At 45.4% G+C, this 18,500-nt stretch overlaps 1 protein-coding gene across 4 annotated transcripts in view; it reads right to left on the bottom strand.

The window, feature by feature from the left end:
* The window catches only part of LOC119953359 (scaffold attachment factor B1-like), a 141,898-nt gene that overhangs the window by 22,860 nt on the left and 100,538 nt on the right, over positions 1-18,500 (bottom strand). For 3 of the 4 annotated variants that reach the window (XM_038777544.1, XM_038777546.1, XM_038777545.1), the window contains 2 exons: positions 15,107-15,204; positions 536-648 (listed from right to left, as the gene is read on the bottom strand). In XM_038777544.1, coding sequence (XP_038633472.1) covers positions 536-648; positions 15,107-15,204 — 211 coding nt within the window. The remainder of the gene's footprint in view (positions 1-535; positions 649-15,106; positions 15,205-18,500) is intronic. The other variant, XR_005458007.1, reaches the window with a different exon arrangement.

Genomic DNA, 18,500 nt, shown 5'->3' with positions numbered 1-18,500 from the left:
TAGCTGGCACAGACATGATTGGCAGAGTAATCTCCTTCTCTGCCATAAATATTTCTACATTTTCTGTAGGTGTGAAAATGAGAATGTGCAGGAAGGTGGGGAGAAGGCATGAAGTGGCACTATGTGGATTGCTCATTAGGAGAGCAAATTGGACACAATTGGTCAAATGGCCTCCTGTGCTGTAATGATTCTATTCTATGCTCCCACACCGATCATTCAGGTCCTTTATAAAAAAACTTCAGCCTCATTAATTACATGGCATGGCATCCACCGCTGAGGAAAGTGACCCACCAGCAATGTGTTATCAGCATTCAGAAATGGCCTCATTTTCTGACTGGCTATTTTGAGGTATGAATGAAACGTTTCGAATCATCGACCTTCATTCCTTTGGTGATGGCCTTAAATGTTTGCGCTCTGGTAACCATCTCACTGACTAGTGGGAACAATTTATTTGTTTTGAACTTGAGAGATGGAATCTAAGTAGTAAAAACACTTTCTTCACATTATTCAGAAACACAATTTGTTAAGCTTTTACCTTGCCAATGATCCCTTGACATCATTCCACTATCCATGCTTCCTTGCCAGGAACGATCATGAAATCCATCCATCTTCCGGCTGCGATCAGTGCTCCAATCTCTGCTCAAAGGGCTAAAAGGACAATAATAACCACTCAATAAATGTTAGCCAAAATCCAGTGGGTGCATATTTAGGTCAGAACCTCTCACTACTCAATGCTGAATAACAACAAGAAACAAAGTGTCACAATTATTGATAAGAAATAGTGCCTGATCCTTGTGCATAAAATTCCTACAGTGCAGGAGGCCGACATTTTGCCCATCTGCACCAACCCTCTGAAAGTGCACCCTATCTAGGCCCACTTCCCCGCCCCATTCCGTAACCCCGCGCAATCCACCTAACCTGCACATAAAATATCTGGAATTCAAAGTCTAATGATAGCCATGAAACCGTTGTCAATTGTTGTAAAAACCCACTTAGTTTACTAATGTAATTTGGGGAAGGAAATCTGCCATCCTTCCCTGGTCTGGCCTACATGTGACCCTAGACCAACAGCAATGTGGTTGACTCTTAAATGTCCTCTGAGGGCAGCACGGTGGCGCAGTGGGTTAGCACTGCAGCCTCACGACGCTGAGGTCCCAGGTTCGATCCCAGCTGTGGGTCACTGTCCGTGTGGAGTTTGCACATTCTCCCTGTGTTTGCGTGGGTTTCGCCCCCACAACCCAAAAATGTGCAAGCTAGGTGGATTGGCCATGCTAAATTGCCCGTTAATTGGAAAAAATGAATTGGGTACTAGGGGCTGGTTTAGCACACTGGGCTAAATCACTGGGCTAAATCGCTGGCTTTTAAAGCAGACCAAGGCAGGCCAGCAGCACGGTTCAATTCCCGTACCAGCCTCCCCGAACAGGCGCCGGAATGTGGCGACTAGGGGCTTTTCACAGTAACTTCATTGAAGCCTACTTGTGACAATGAGCAATTTTCATTTCATTTTTCTTTTCAAATGGCCTGGCAAGCCACTTGGTTGTATTCAACCACTCCAAAAACACAAAAAAAGGAATGAAACCGGACACCATCCAGCATCGAACCAGGCACCGGAACCGACAACAGCAAACCCAGCCCTGCCGAGTCTGCAAAGTTCTTCTTACTAACATCTGGGGGCTTGTGCAAAAGTTGGGAGAGCTATCGCACAGACTAGATAAGCAACAGCATGACAGTCATACTCTCAGAATCATACCTTTCATACAATGTCCCAGACACCACTACCACCATTCCTGGCTATGTCCTGTCTCACCGGCAGAACAAACCCAGCAGAGATGGCAGCACAGTGGTATACAGTCTGGAGGGAGCTGCCCTGGGAGTGCTCAACATCGACTCTGGACCCCATGAGGTCTCATGGCTTCAGGTTAAACATGGAAGGAAACCTCTTGCTGATTACCATGTACCGGCCACCATCAGCTGATGAATCAGTACTCCTCCATGTTGAACACCACTTGGAGGAAGCACCGAGGGTAGGAAGGGTGCAGAATATGCTCTGGGTGGGAGACTTCAATGTCCATCACCAAGAGTGGCTCGGCAGTACCACTACAGATCGAACGGGCCAGGTCCAAAAGAACATCACTGCTAGACTGGGACTGCAGGAAGTGGTGAGGGAAGAGGGAAAAACATACTTGACCTCATCCTCACCAATCTGCCTGCTGCAGATGCATCTGTCTAAGACAGTATCGGTAGAAGTGACCATCGCACAGTCCTTGTGGAGACAAAGTCCCATCTTCACATTGAGGATACGCTCCATTCTGTGTGTGGCGCTACAACCCTGCTAAATGGGATAGACTTCGAACAGATCGAGCAACTCAAGATTGGAGATTCATGAGACACTGTGGGCCATCAGCAGCTGCAGGATTGTTTCAACCACAATCTGCAACCTCATGGCCCGACATATCCCCCACTCTACCATTACCACCAAGTTAGGGGATCAACTATGGTTCAATGAAGAGTGCAGGAGAGCATGCCAGGAGCAACATCAGGCATACTGAAAAATGAGGTGTCGACCTGGTGAAGCTACAACACAGAACTACTTGTGTGCCAAACAGCAAGTAACAGACAGAGATAAGAGATTCCACAACGAACACATCAGATCTATGCTCTGTAGTCCTACCACATCCAGCATGAATGGACAATTAAACAACTCACTGGAGGAGACTCCAAATATCCTCATCCTCAATTATGGAGGAGCCCAGCACATATGTGCAAAAGACAAGACTGAGGCATAAGCAACAATCTTCAGCCAGAAATGCCGTGGATGATCCATCTCAGTGTCCTCCAGAGGTCCCCAACATCACATACGTCAGTCTTCAGCCAATACAATTCACTCCATGTGATATCATGGAACGGCACTGGATACTGCAATGGCTATGGGCCTTGACTATATTCCAGCAATGGTACTGAAGGCTTGTACTCCAGAAGTTGCTGCAACCTTAGCCAAGCTGTTCCAGTAGAACAACACTGGCATGTACCCCGTAATATGGAAAGTTGTCCACATATGCCCTGTACACAATAAACAGGACAAATCCAACCCAGCCAATTACTGCCCTATCAGTCTACTCTCCATCATCAGCAAAGTGATGGAAGGAGTCATCGATAGTGCTATCAAGCGGCACTTACTCAGCAATAACCAGCTCACGGACACTAAGTTTGGGTTCCGTCATGGTCACTCAGCTCCTGACCTCATTACAGCCTTGGTGCAAACATGGACTAAAGAGCAGAATGCCAGAGGCAAGGTGAAAGTGACGGCCCTTGACATCAAGGCAGCATTTGACCGAGCATGGCACCAAGAGGAGCCCTAGCTAAACTGGAGTCAATAGTAAACGGGGAAAATTCTCCACTGTTGGGAGTCATACCTGGCACAAAGGAATACGGTTATGGTGGTTGTAAGTCAATCATCTCAACTACAGGACATCACTGCAGGAGTTCCTCAGGGTAGTGTCCTAGGCCCAACCATCTTCAGCTGCTTCATCAATGACCTCGCTTCCAGCAGAAGGTCAGAAGTGGGGATGTTTGCGGATTACTGCACAATGTTCAGCACCATTCGTGACTCCACAGATAATGAAGCAGTCCATATCCAAACGCAGCAAGACCTGGACAATATCCAGGCTTGTTCTGACAAGTGGCATGTTACACTCGCGCCACACAAGTGCCAGGCAATGACCTTCTCCTACGAGAGAGGATCTAACCACCACCTCTTGACATTCAATGGCATTAATATCACTGAATCCCCCACAATCAACATCCTTGGGGTTACCATTGATCAGAAACTGAACTGGACTAGTCACATTAATACTGTGGCTACCAGGGCAATTCAAAGACTAGGAATCCTATGGCAAGTAACTCACCTCCTAACCACCATCTACAAGGAACAAGTCAGGAGTGCAATAGAATACTCTCCACTTGCCTGGATGAATCCAGCTCCAACAACAGTCAAGAAGTTCAACATCTTCCAGGACAAAACAGCCTGCTTCACCCTTCCACAAACATTCAAGTCTTCCACCACCGACGAACAGTGGCAGCCATGTATACCATCTACAGGATGTACTGCAGTAATTCACCAAGGTTCCTTAGATAACACCTTCCAAACCTACGACCCATACCATCTAGAAGGACAAGAGCAGCAGATACCTGGGAACCCCAAAACCTGGAGCTTCCTCGCCAAGTCACTCAGCACCCTGACTTGGAATTTTTTTCGCCCCTCATTCACTGTCGCTGGGGCAACACCCTGGAATTCTCTGCCTTGCAGCATAGTGGGTCTAACTGCACTTCAAGGACTGCAGCGGTTCAAAAAGGCAACTCACCACCACCTTCTGAAGGGCAACTCGGGATGGGCAATAAATGCTGGCCCGTAAATGAATTTTAAAAAGTAAATTTGCTCTTGTTTATTGGCGGCCCCAAAACAAAAAGTCCTTTTGGTGGACATTAAGGTGAAAAAAGATCAGTATGAAGAAATGCAAACATTTTTCTAATCGGATCCAGAGCAAGGATGGCCAAATATGAAACCATACAGCGCAGAAGTAGTGAACAACTATTTCTGCACTGCCCTAATAATGTGCTTCTGTCCCCAACAAAACCTTCACTGTCTCCTCTGACACGTGCCCCAACTCATTCTGTCAATTCTAAAGGAAGTGTACATGGTACACAACAAGCCTGGCAATCTGCATCTGTGCCTGTTGTCACCCTCCTCCACCCTGTGCCAAGGTGAAGGGTACAGCAGCATACTGCTGATGTTAAGACTAGTAATCCAGGATCTTAGACTATTGATCCAGAGATACGGGTACAAATTCCATCAAAGCAGCTGGGGAATTTAAATCTAATTTAGTATAATTTTAAAAACATGGAATAAAAAAGCTAGCATTGGTAATGATTACTGTGAAACTACCAGATTATCGCATGAAGTCATCTAGTTCATGATTTTTTTAAGGAAGGAAATCTTTAATCTTTACATGGTCTGGTCTATATGTGACTTCAGACCCATTGGAATGTTAACTGCACTCTGAAATGGCAAACTCCATTTCACTTGCCAGTTGAATTCACCAATTTTGCAAAGGCAATTAGGGATAGGCAATAAATGTTGCCTTAGCAGTGATGCCCAGATTCTCTGAATAATAAAAGAAAAATATGATGCAGTGCCTGAGCAAATAGCTGGCAAATAAAGATTAGTATGATATGGAATGAGTGGTCTCCTTAGATTAGATGTTTAGGAAATTCATGCTAAAGAGTCCCCAGGGAAGCACAGTGGTTAGCACTGCTGCCTCAACACTGAGGACCCGGGTTCGATCCAGGCCCTAGGTCACTGTCCATGTAGAGTTTGCACATTGTCCCAGTGTCTGCGTGGGTCTCACTCACATAACCCAAATTTATGCAGGGTTAGGTGGATTGGCCAGCCTAAATTGCCCTTAATTGGAAAAAATAATTGGGCAATTTAAAATTACGAGCCCCTTAGAAATACAATCTGCGGATTACTACCATGTCACGTGAATAGCTGTTTGGGACACTAGGCTCAGTTCTGGGACCGAGGGGCTAAACTGCATTAGCACCAAAACACTGAGCGTAAATAAAACAGAAGGAAGGATTAAAACTAGTTTGGCAGGGTAAAAAGGAACAGACAGCGTGTTAAAACTATATAGGAAGCAAGGTTGAAAGTTGTTAATACTCAGTAGGTTAGCAACACCATACATTAAGGAGGAGCAATTGGCAGGACAGAAAATTATTATTTGTTTTAAATTTAGAGTACCCAATTTTCTTTCCCCAATTAAGGGGAAATTTAGCTTGGCCAATCCACCTAAACTGCACATTTTTGAACTCTATAGGAGGTGCAGGAACAGAGGGACCTTGGTGTATATGTACATATGTCGTTGAAGATGACAGGGTAGGCAGGTTGAAAGAGTAGCTAGACACCTCAGAGGTACTACAGCGGTTTGGGCTGGGGACAGGGTTCACCTATGGGCGAAACTCCTGTACAACGCCCAGAAGGCGAGCGTACGGACCAACAGCGCCAGCTCTGAATATTTCGAGCTGCAGAGAGGTACAAGACAGGGATGCCCACTGTCCACACTCTCATTCACCCTGGCAATTGAGCCATTGGCGATCAGCCACAGAACGTCGAGGAGCTGGAAGGGAATCCGAAGAGGAGACAGAGTCTCCCTCTATGTGGATGATTTGCTCCTCTACATCTCAAACCCACAAAGCGGCATGGAAGGGATCATGAAGCTCTTGAGAGGTTGGAGCCTTCTCGGGCTACAAACTCAACCTGAGCAAGAGTGAAGTCTTCCCTGTGAACCCAGATGGGGAGGGACAGAGTTGGAGGGGCTACCATTCAAGGATCCAGATTGCCCACGACAGGACACAGATCCACAAGTGGAACCTGATCAGTCTGGCGGCGGAAGAAAGGACCTACAGAGATGAAAAATTCCTGTATATTGTACCTGATGAACATACCCTTGTCTGCTGTACAGTGTATAAATTTTAAAACTGCAATTAAAAACCATTCTCAAAAAAAGAGCAGATATACTGGAGAAGTTGAGTTGTTCTAGGGAAGATTGAGGGGAGATTTGGTAGAAATGTTCATGGACTGAACAGAGTAGATAAGGAGAAACTGTTGCATTGGCAGGAAGGTTGAACACAAGGGGTCACGGATTTAAAATGATTGGCAAAAGAAACAAGACGAATAACATTTATAGTGAGAACCTACGGTCTGGAATGCAAGCCGTAATGGGTGGTGGAGGCAGATTCAATCTTGGCTTTCAAACCGCAAGATTGAAGGTGCCAAAAGTGGCTAAGACCATTGGGCCAAATGACCTGAACACAGGGATAAGGGAAATGGTCAACAAATGGCTTCATTTTGGTGGGGACCTCACAGGAGTTATACAGATTGGAAAGAAGGAAACATAACACCTATCTTTAGAAGAGAGAAAGAATAGTTCTGTTAAAGTACAGATCTGGGAGCCTAATGCCTGTAGTTGGTAAAATGTTAAGAGGTATCCAAAAATATCTAGAGAAGGAAATAATCAGCGCAAGTCAGTATGGTTTCATGGGGCCAGGTATGAGGGGATAGGAGTTGGTGGGTAACAATACTTGTTGGGATTCTTTGAGGTAAATAAAGGAAATTTTACAGACACTGTATATTCAAACTGCAAAATCGTTGATACAGGACTGCATAGGGGATTTGTCAAGATAGAACAGCAGAGAACAGATGGACTATTGAAGGAGATTGGCAACTGGTTGTGCCAAAGGCGTCAGGGTAGTCAAAAGTAGAGCGTCAGGGTAGTCAAAAGTGGAACAGCAGGAATTGATTAGCAAGTTCTTAAAGGATCATTGCTTGAAGTGGAGACAAAAAGACAGTCAAATGATACCAATGACACCAAGAGGAAAAGCAATCAGTAGTTGATTGATCAACTGTACAGGAGCAGAGATAGACTGGGGAGTTGGACTGAAATGGCAAATTAAATCAATGTCAATGTGATGTGGAAGGAAAATAAATATTGAAACAAATAAATTAAATGGAAACTATATAGGTAACAACTGAAAGCCAGCAGTGATTTATTGAAGGTAAATTGTACTTTTCTAACTTGATTGAGTTCCTTGATGGTGAGTGAGTGATTGTACTGAGATTGATGTTGGGTATGTGGAAATTGATTTAAGTGCCACATAATAGTCTTGTCAGCAAAGCCAACTCCCATGGACTTAAAAGGAAAGTGAGTGCTTTTTGGTCTGGTGGGGCAGGCACATAGAAACTTAAGAAATGTGTGAAAGTCATTAATTTTGGTCAAAGTGTGAAGAGAGGCAAAAGATAGTAAATAGTACAGTTTATACGGTGCAGTGTCAGAGACATGTACATAGAACATAGAACAGTACAGCACAGAACAGGCCCTTCGGCCCTCAATGTTGTGCCGAGCCATGATCACCCTACTCAAACCCACGTATCCACCCTATACCCGTAACCCAACAACCTCCCCCTTAACCCTACTTTTATTAGGACACTACGGGCAATTTAGCATGGCCAATTCACCTAACCCGCACATCTTTGGACTGTGGGAGGAAACCGGAGCACCCGGAGGAAACCCACGCACACAGGGGGAGGACGTGCAGACTCCACACAGACAGTGACCCAGCCGGGAATCGAACCTGGGACCCTGGAGCTGTGAAGCATTTATGCTAACCACCATGCTACCCTGCTGCCCCTATGGAGCTGTGGGGAACACAATGGCATAGAGGAACCTTGGCTTTACAGTATAATGGGGTATAATGTACAAACATGAGGAAATCTTTATGAAACCTTTAAAAAAACACTGGTTACAGGGCAGCACGGTGGGTTAGCCCTGATGACTCTCAGCGCCGAGGTCCCAGGTTCGATCCCGGCTCTAGGTCACTGTCTGTGTGGAGTTTGCACATTCTCCCCGTGCTTGCGTGGGTTTCGCCCCCACAACCCAAAGATGTGCAGGGTAGGTGGATTGGCTACACTAAAAAAAAAAAAAATTGCCCCTTAATTGGAAAAAATTAATTGGGTACTCTAAATTTATTTTTAAAAAACACTGGTTATGTCGCAGTTGATTCCTAGCACTTCATCTCAGAGAGAATGCCACGGTAATTATTTTTATTAGTGTCACAAGTAGGCTTACATTAACACTGCAATGAAAAGGACGGCATATGGCGCAATGTTAGCACTGGGATTACGGCACTGAGGACACCAATTTGAATCCCGGCCCTGAATCATTGTCCGTGTGGTGTTTGCACATTCTCCCCATGTCTGCGTGGGTTTCACCCCCACAATTCAAAGATGTGTAAATTAGGTAGATTGGCCATGCTAAATGGCCCCTTAATTGAAAAAATAATAATAATTGGTTACTCTAAATTGATTTTTTAAAAATCACTGCAATGAAGTTATTGTGAAAATCCCCAGGTGCTGAGATTTACAATGGTACCCAGATGCAATTTATGTGCCAAGACTGGAGAAACTGGGCTGCTTCTTGCTTCGAGCAGAGAAGGTTCAGAAAGATTGAACTGATGTTCAAAATCTTGAAGGATTTAGATTTGTCACGTGTACCAAGGCACAGTGAAAAGTATTGCTCGGTACATGAAAAATATAGGCCATACGATGGCCAACACAATGTAAATACGTACGGTAAATAAATTGGTTACAGCACCAGAAGGGTCAGTAAGGGAGCAGATTTGAGATAAAAAAAGAACCCAAGGCTGCATGAGTTAAAATATTTCCATACAGTGAGTTGAGCAGGCAGAGGAGAATACACTAGCTGAAAGAATGGTAGCAGCAGCCTCAATAATAAATTTTCAAAGTAAAATTTGCTACGCTATTGAGAGGGAGAACAGAGGTGTGGGGAAAATCGGTGAGCTCTTTCGAAATTGAGCCAAATCGCCGCTTTCTGTACTGTATCATTCTATGATTCTAACACATGAAAAGGATTTGGAGTAATTAGTGGACAGATTCCTATCAGTATGTACAAAGGACAACAGTAGGATATGGGATTGTGGGTTTCATATCACTGAGAACATAATATAAATCCACCAAATCCAATATATTTCAGCATCAATATAGTATCATAGAATGCTTACATTGCAGGAGCCCATTTGGCCCATCAAGTCTGCATCGACTCTCCGAAAGAGCACCCCACCCAGGCCCACTTCCCAATTCCATTCCCCACCTCACTGCTGAACACCAAAAGGCAATTAATATGGCCAATCCACCTAACTGCATATTTTTGGACTGTGGGAGGAAACCAGAGCACCTGGAGGAAACCTGCCCAGACACGGGAGAAAGTGAAAACTCCAGTCACTCAAGACCGGAATCGAACCAGGTCCCTGGTGCTGTGAGGCAACTGTGCTAACCACTGTGCCACCCAGCAGTGATGGCAATGCCATTGAACGTCATGGGGAGATGGTCAGACCTCTCTAGTTGAAAATGGCCACTGCCTGGCACTTGTGTGAAGCGAATGTTACATGCCATTTGTCAGCCCAGAATGTACAGCTTGTATGTTGGGTACAGTAACCAAGATTTATCAAGAGCATTAAAGTGCAGGACTTACGGTGACGGCGGGTGGGAGGCGGCCGTGCAACGGAGGGCTCCCGTTCTGGAACAGCATTTTCAGGGCTTTAAGCCCGGTCCCAGGGTCCACGGAGGCGTCAAAGGCACAGAGAAGGCGCAGAGGGGGCACAGCAGAAGATGTCACGGGTCATTAAGAAAACGGCCGTTAAAAAAGCAGCTGAGGGCCCGTCGGGGAGTGGAGGAGGAAAAAGGAGGCTGGATTGCTTAAGGCTGAAGAGATAACCACGGTGATGGCTGCAGAATTCGAAAGGCAGTTTACAAAACACTTGGAGGTGACGAGGAAGGAGATGAGGGCGGTTTTGAGTTACTGGTGGAGGCGATTTCCCCGGTGACGACGGCGGTGGCGAGTGCAGTGGCGGAGGTGTGAGCGCAAGGGGAGGTGCTGAAGGTAGTGGAGGAGACGGTGGCGCAGCAAGGTGATCAATTTACCTCGATGGGGAAGGAGATGCGGAAGGTGATGGAGGTGAACAAGGATCTGCGAGGAAAATTGGAAGACCTGGAAAACAGGTCCAGGCGACAGAATTTGAGGATTGTGGGGCTGCCCGAATGAGTTGAAGGGCCGAGGCTGACGGAGTATTTTGCCGCTATGCTGGCGAAACTATTGGGGCAGGGGGAGGATCCCTCCCGATATGAACTGGATCGGGCTCATCAGTTGGGGAGGCCTGTACCAAAGGCGGGTGAGCCTCCAAGAGTAGTGACTTTGTGCTTCTGTAGGTACAGTGTGAAGAGAAGGACCTGTGCTGGGCCAAGCAGAAGCGGGTGGTGCAGTAGGCCGGAGCTGGTATACGTGTTTCTTCTTTATTGTTTTACTGCGTGCGGGTGTGTGGGCTAAAGGAGCCAATGTTTATATTTGGATAAGGGAAGTGATGGGACTTGCACTAGAAGTGGGGGCTATAGGTGGATATGCGGGGTGCGTGTGCTAAAAGGGGATTTCTGGGTTTGCCCTAGGGCCGGGCAAGGGGTTTAAAACGGCCAGTGAGCGGGAGTGAGGTGGGGGGAGGGGCTGCGGCCATCGGAGCCTGGCAGAACAGGGTCCGAGTGGTCTAGCCGGGGTGGAAAGTTGGGGGGAAGGAACCGAGGTTGGGGGGAGGGGTTTTACAAGAGGCAGTGGGCAGGAGGAGTTGATGGGAGGGGGGTTACAACTCTTGGGTATCACATACGGTACTCTGAAAGAGGTTGGACGCCGTTTGGGGGGGGGGGGGGGTGGACTCTAGGTGACCATGGGCGGTCCCGGATTCCTTTCTCTTTTTCTCCTTTATTTTTTGTTTCTACTGTGGGAGGGTTTGTTTTATTGGATGCATATATTGGCAGGTGGGCCGTTGTTTGGGGTGGTGGGAGGATGGGATCGTTGTTATTGTTAAGGGGATTGTCTTTGTAGTTGTTACTGTTTACTGTTTGTGGGTGGGGTGTGAATTTTGGAGGAAAATGGGAAAATAAAAACATGTTTTTTTAAATTAAAAATTTTTTTTTTAAGAAGAGCATTAAAGTGCACTTTCAATCAGGTTTTCTTTTAAGTTTAGAGTACCCAATTCATTTTTTCCAATTAAGGGGCAATTTAACGTGGCCAATCCACCTACCCCGCACATCTTTGGGTTGTGGGGACGAAACGAGAAGAATGTGCAAGCTCCACACGGACAGTGATCCAGAGCCAGGGTTGTACCTGGGGCCTCGGCGCCGTGAGGCAGCTGTGTTAACCACTGTGCCACCATGCCACCCTTTTGATAAGTTGAACGCTGAGGAACTGTTCATTATGGCCCTGAAAGTGAGGGCCAATGGGATGAAAGTCAGAAAAGGAAAAGCAATTGGCAGATCAGATAGAACTGGGAGTTGGTCAATGGTTTGGAAATTGACAGCCCTATGTCCAGTGAAACAATCTAGGCCAAGATGTGCCTCTGTGAAAAGAAAACATCAATTGAGGGATGCTGCTGAAATGTGAGATAACTTTCAACTCTCAGGCTCGCCACACTCCAGGGAACTAGGTTCAATTCCAGCCTTGGGTTTGCACTTCCTCCCTGTATCTGCGTGGGTTTCCTCTGGGTGCTCCGGTTTCCTCCCAGTCTAAAGATCTGCAGGTTAGGTGAATTGGCCATGCTAAGTTGCCCTTGGTGTCCAAAAGGTTAGGTGGGATTACTGGGTTACAGGGATAGGGTGGAGGTGTGCGCTTTAGTAGGGTCTCTTTCCAAGGCCCTGTGCAGACTTGATGGGCTGAATGGCCTCCTTCCACAATTAGGGAATTCTATGATCTTTCCTGATCCTGGCCATTCATATGTTCCAGCACCATGTCCCACGCAATACTTGGTATATTCAAGTGTGGTATCCTTGTTTTAAAAACCATACACCAAAAACACAAAAACAATAGTAATTAGAAATACATGAGTCGAAACTAAACTGAAGTGGTGATGTCACACTGGAACAAATAGATAAGATTCTCTATTTAGGACAATTATAACAGCAAAGACATATCATATAATCATATATCTTTTTATCATATATAATTTAAGTAGTAAGGCTATGGGCGAAGTGCTGGGAAATGGGATTAGAATAGTTAGGTGGTTGTTTATGGCCGGCGTGGGCCAAAGGGCCTCTTCAGTGATGTGGATCTCTACGACTCTATTTCAAAGTCAGTGAGAAGAACGCACAAGACTCTTTCACAACTTTTATATCTCAATATGTTGGATCAGTAACAGAAGCATCATGAATATATAATTAAACCGTGGCAGCATACCATATTAATTATATAGCAGAGAGCTCTTAAATCTAATTCTTAACAAAAGTCAATGGCCAGGAATACCTCGACGTCCAACCAATCTCATACGCAAATAAAGTGCAAGATTCACTACCCATTTTCATTTGTAACTGTACATTACATCTTGCACAAAAGTAGCCAACATACAAGCTGTACATCTGGGCTGACAATTTACAAGTAATATTTGCTCCACACAAATGCCAGGCAATGACCATCTCCAACAAGATAGCAGAAAACCATCGCTCCTTGGTATTCAATGGCATTACCATCCCTGAATCTCCCACTTATCAACATCTTGAGGGTTACTACTGACCAGAAACTGAACTGGGCTAGGCATATAACCACTGACGCACAGTAACAACAGTGTGTACCATCTAAAAGATGCACTGCAGGAACTCACAAAGGTTCCTTGGGCAGTAGCTTCCAAACTCACGACCATTACCATCTAGAAGGACATGGACAGCAGACACCTGGGAACTCAACAACCTGGAAGTTCCCCTCTAAGTCACTAACAATCCTGACTTGGTAGTTTGAAAAAAATTCATTTACTGGATGTTAGGCCAGCATTTCTATTGCCCATCCCTACTTGCCCTTCAGAAGACGGTGGTGAGTTGCCTTCTTGAACCACCAGTCCATGAGGTGTAGGTACATCCACTGTGCTGTTCGGGAGGGAGTTCCATGATGTTGCCCCGGTGACAGTGAAGGAATGGCAATATATTTCCAAGTCAGGGTGGTGAGTGACTTAGAGGGAAACCTCCAGGTGGTGGGGTTCCCAGGTATCTGCTGCTCGTCCTTCTAGATGGTAATGGTCCTGGGTTTGGAAGGTGCTGTCTAAGGAACCTTAGTGATTAAGTGCATCTTTTAGATGGTACACATCGCCATTCCTTCAAGTTGCTGGGTCAAAAACCTGGAACTTCATCCCACACGGCACCGTACATTTCTCTACACCAAATGGTCTGCATCGGCTCAAGGTAGCAGTTCATCGCCTCCTTCTCAGTGACAGTTAAGGATGGGCAATAAATACTGCCTAGCTAGCAACACTTGCATCTGGCGAGTGGATAAGAAAAAAGGAGGCTATTATTTGGTCCACCATTGCTGCACTGTCTCTTTCTCACTCTCTCCCCAATATCACTGCTACACTTTTTCTTTCAAGTATCATCGAATTCCCTTTTGAAGGTTATTATTGAATCTGTGTCGACCAATCAATCCGGCATTTAAAATCCTAATAACTTGTGTAAAACGTGTTTCCACATGTTACATGTGGTTCTCTTGTTCGTCACCTTGATTCTTCAGCCACTAGAAACAAGTTTTAATTGACTAAACCCTTTAGAATTTTAAACACCAGTCAAATCTCTGTTTAGCATTACCTACTCTATGTAGAACAACCGCAGCTAGTCCAGTCGATTTGAATAATTATATTCTCTTATCCCTTGAACCATTCTAATTCTGTACCCACACCAAAGCCTCCAGTGTGATGCCCAGAATTGGATGCATTAATCTAACTGTGGCCTATTATTTCATGAAGGCTTTGTCTTGCTTTTTGTTCTTTACCTCAATTCAGAAAGCCTCGGATCCAATGTGTGTTATCTGCTGCTTGATGTTGTTCTTCCACCTGGATGATTTTGGCACAAACATCCCCAGGGTCTCTTTCTTCACTCCCCTCCCATTAAAATTGCAACATTTAGAATCAATTGTCTCTCCTCATTCTTCCAGTAAAATATATCACCTCACACTTTGGAGCATTGAGTTTCATCTGACAAGCCAAATAAATTTGCTTTTAGACTCGAGGTAGTTCAAATTTCAGGGTCATTACTGGCTGTAAGCCAGATTTGTCTTTTATAAAATATATACATTAATAAGTTATTTACAGTCTAAATTCATGAATTACTTGCATTATTTCTCAGCTACTGAAACAGTCATTGCCAGGAGTAACCAGTTTGACAGATGACTCGAGTCAAAACAGCTGATCCTGGAGTCTAATTCAATCCAACCAAACTCAGTCACACCCTCAACAAGGAGGTCAGTAGAGGAAACCAAAACCGTTCCTCTCCCTAAACTGGGATATTGAAGTAATTTCAGCACCTCCACTAATGCCTGGCTAAGATCAGCTGGTGATCAAGAATCAAACCTGGGACTGATCGATCATGATGCAACAGTTTATTTGTTAGGATAACTATCAGAGGTGGGGGTTTCCCCGTCTTCCAATTATCTTAAAAGCAAACTAAAACGGTGTTTACCTATCATCATAACGCCTTTTCAGAGTTTGTTCATAGCGCATTTCACGGAATAGCTCTTCTTTCTCTCGACGTATTCGCTCCTGTTCGCGCCTCCTCTCCTGTGGGAAGGAACGCAACAGTGGTGTAAACAAACAAATGCTTCAAATGTCATTTTCAGTAAGATTTGTGGGAACTCTTGTTACTGGCTCAATATTTGTACCTGCCCAAACCATTTCAGAACGACTCCTGTGTGGACCGTCAAACCTATAGAAATACCAGTAAATTACCACATACTAATTTTCACTAGTCATTCAGCCTCGATTCTTCCCATTCATTTTCTTACTGTTCAGTCTCATGCTGGGGAGAAGTTCCCACAGGCACCTGGTGCCACTCAGATCCTCATGCAAGTAATCAGTCTTTATGAACATCGTTGATTATGAATATTGGGTAGCGACACACCTTGTTGAAGCTTTCCATCTTGTGCTCATCGGGACAAACGCATGAATGCCAAATTTCAAACGATCACTAATTTATACCACAGGAGGAAAAAAAAAAGGTGCCGATTGGCTGGCACGTTGACTCTGATTGGCCACGGTGGTGCCATGCAGAAAGTAATTATAGGCTCGTCAGGCAACTCAAAAGTCTCACGGCTTGAAAGTCACATGGTTTGAACTTATGTTTGCAGAGAATGGGCCTGCAACAGTAGTAGACTCGCCAACTTTAAGGGCATTTAAGTGGTCACTGGATAGACATATGGATGAAAATGGAATAGTGTAGGTCAGATAGGCTTCAGATGGTTTCACAGGTCGGCGCAACATCGAGGTCCGAAGGGCCCGTACTGCGCTGTAGTGTTCTATGTTCTATGTACAAATGTATGTCGCTTCTAGCAATAAATAAGCCCTACTATTCTATTTCTTCTGTATTTTATTTAATATTACTAGTCAAATTCCACTACACCACTCATGGGCAAAAACAAATTAAATGTGAAACATTTCAATGCAACTTAATTTCCATTCTAATTCTTCCAGAAAAACCTGTTTTTCACCATCTTCCTTCTTTTTCTTTCTATTGACATGGCTCAATTATTTATTTCTCCATTTATTACCTTCCTCAATGTCAACAAAGGCCAATGCTTCTATTCTCTGGCATCAGCATAATTCTAAATTTATCTTTGAAAGTGCCCACTGCCACAGAAAAATATCACATTATCTACTGTACTGTGGGCAGCCAAAGAACCCCTCCAGTGACAAACAGGAGGAAGATCATCGACCAGTAGAGGCTGCAGAAGAGGATTCTGGGACAAGTCAACTCAGTCACCTCAATCAGCAGGTAAGTCATTGGCTTGCGAGTGGCAAGTAGTTTTTCTTTTCTCTCTTTTTCTACTGTAATTGTTGTTGTAAGTTAACTTAAGGGTTACGTCATGGCAGGAGACCCATGTCATGTTCCTCTGTGCGATGTGAGAATTCAGGGACCCTTCCGGTATCCCTGTCTCCTTCATTTGAAAGAAGGGTGTCCAACTGCAGCGCCTGTTTGACCACTTAATGAATTCGTGGCTGAGAGATCGTGCAAGAGGGAGGGATTCAAATTCCTGGGACATTGGAACCGGTTCTGGGGGAGGTGGAAGCAGTACAAACCGGACGGTCTGCACTTGGGCAGGACTGGAAACAATTCAGGGTTGCTGGAGGTTATTGTGATAAGGTGTAGGCAGCAATTAAGGAGTATGTGGGTTGAAACAGAATTGAGAGGTGTCGACGGACATTTTTTGGGAAGCTCTGAAGGCAGTGGTCCGGGGGCATTTATCTTGTTTAAGTCTCGCGCGGAAAGGGAAAGGAGGGAGGAATATGACCGCCTAATGACCGTGATAGTGGAGGCTGACAGGGCATATTCGAGACTACCCACGAAGGGATTGGCGAAGAGTAAAAAGTTGCAGGGCCAATGTGACAGGCTGACAACGGGGAGGGCGGTAGAGCAATTATGTAGAGCAAGAGAGGTGCAATGTGAGTATGGGGAGAAGGCGAGCTGTATGTTGGCGCACCAGCTGCGGAAGCAGGCCGCGTCCAGGGAAAAATTGAGGATACGGACTGGGGTTGGGGATGTGGTGCCGGGGGAAGATAAATGAGGCATTCAGGGAGTATTACCAGGGACTGTAAGGGAGGTGAACCTGGACCCTTCGGTGGCGATATTTGGGGTTTCAGAGAGCTGGAGCTCTTGAAGAGGAGGAAGGCCGATATCGTGGCCTTCACCTCTCCGATTGCCCGGCGGCAGAGAGAGAGAGTTAGTGTGAGAGAGGGAGAGGGAGTGAGAGAGGGAGTGAGAGAGGGAGGGAGGGGGAGAGGGGAGAGGGAGAGAGAGAGAGAGATGAGAGAGAGAGAGAGGAGAGAGAGAGAGAGAGAGGGGGGGGGAAGGAAAAAGTTGTACAAGCAGTATAGTTGATTGTTGGGAAGTATGTTTCCCGGGGTGTTTATTTGGTGTAACCTGTTTCGATACATGTTTATAATAAAATACATTAAAAAAAATAACCATCTTCCTTTGTGTAGGGATAATGGAGAGTTTTCCGTTCCATTTAGAACATAGAACGATACAGCGCAGTACAGGCCCTTCGGCCCTCAACGTTGCACCGACATGGAAAAAAAACGAAAGGCCATCTAACCTACACTATGCCCTTATCATCCATATGCTTATCCAATAAACTTTTAAATGCCCTCAATGTTGGCGAGTTCACTACTGTTGCAGGTAGGGCATTCCACGGCCTCACCACTCTTTGCGTAAAAAACCCACCTCTGACCTCTGTCATATATCTATTACCCCTCAGTTTAAGGCTATGTCCCCTCGTGCTACCCACCTCCATCCGCGGGAGAAGGCTCTCGCTGTCCACCCTATCTAACCCTCTGATCATTTTGTATGCCTCTATTAGGTCACCTCTTAACCTTCTTCTCTCTAACGAAAACAACCTCAAGTCCATCAGCCTTTCCTCATAAGATTTTCCCTCCATACCAGGCAACATCCTGGTAAATCTCCTCTGCACCCGTTCCAAAGCATCCACGTCCTTCCTATAATGAGGCGACCAGAACTGTACGCAATACTCCAAATGCGGCCGTACTAGAGTTTTGTACAACTGCAACATGACCTCATGGCTCCGGAACTCAATCCCTCTACCAATAAAGGCCATCACACCATAGGCCTTCTTCACAACCCTATCAACCTGGGTGGCAACTTTCAGGGATCTATGTACATGGACACCGAGATCCCTCTGCTCATCCACACTACCAAGAATTTTACCATTAGCCAAATATTCCGCATTCCTGTTATTCTTTCCAAAGTGAATCACCTCACACTTCTCCACATTAAACTCCATTTGCCACCTCTCAGCCCAGCTTTGCAGCTTATCTATGTCCCTCTGTAACCTGCAACATCC

This window comes from Scyliorhinus canicula, chromosome 18 (assembly GCF_902713615.1).
Source record: "Scyliorhinus canicula chromosome 18, sScyCan1.1, whole genome shotgun sequence".
NCBI lineage: Eukaryota > Metazoa > Chordata > Chondrichthyes > Carcharhiniformes > Scyliorhinidae > Scyliorhinus > Scyliorhinus canicula.
The sequence above is the reverse complement of the archived record's forward strand: the minus strand, read 5'-3'. Positions and strand labels throughout refer to the sequence as shown.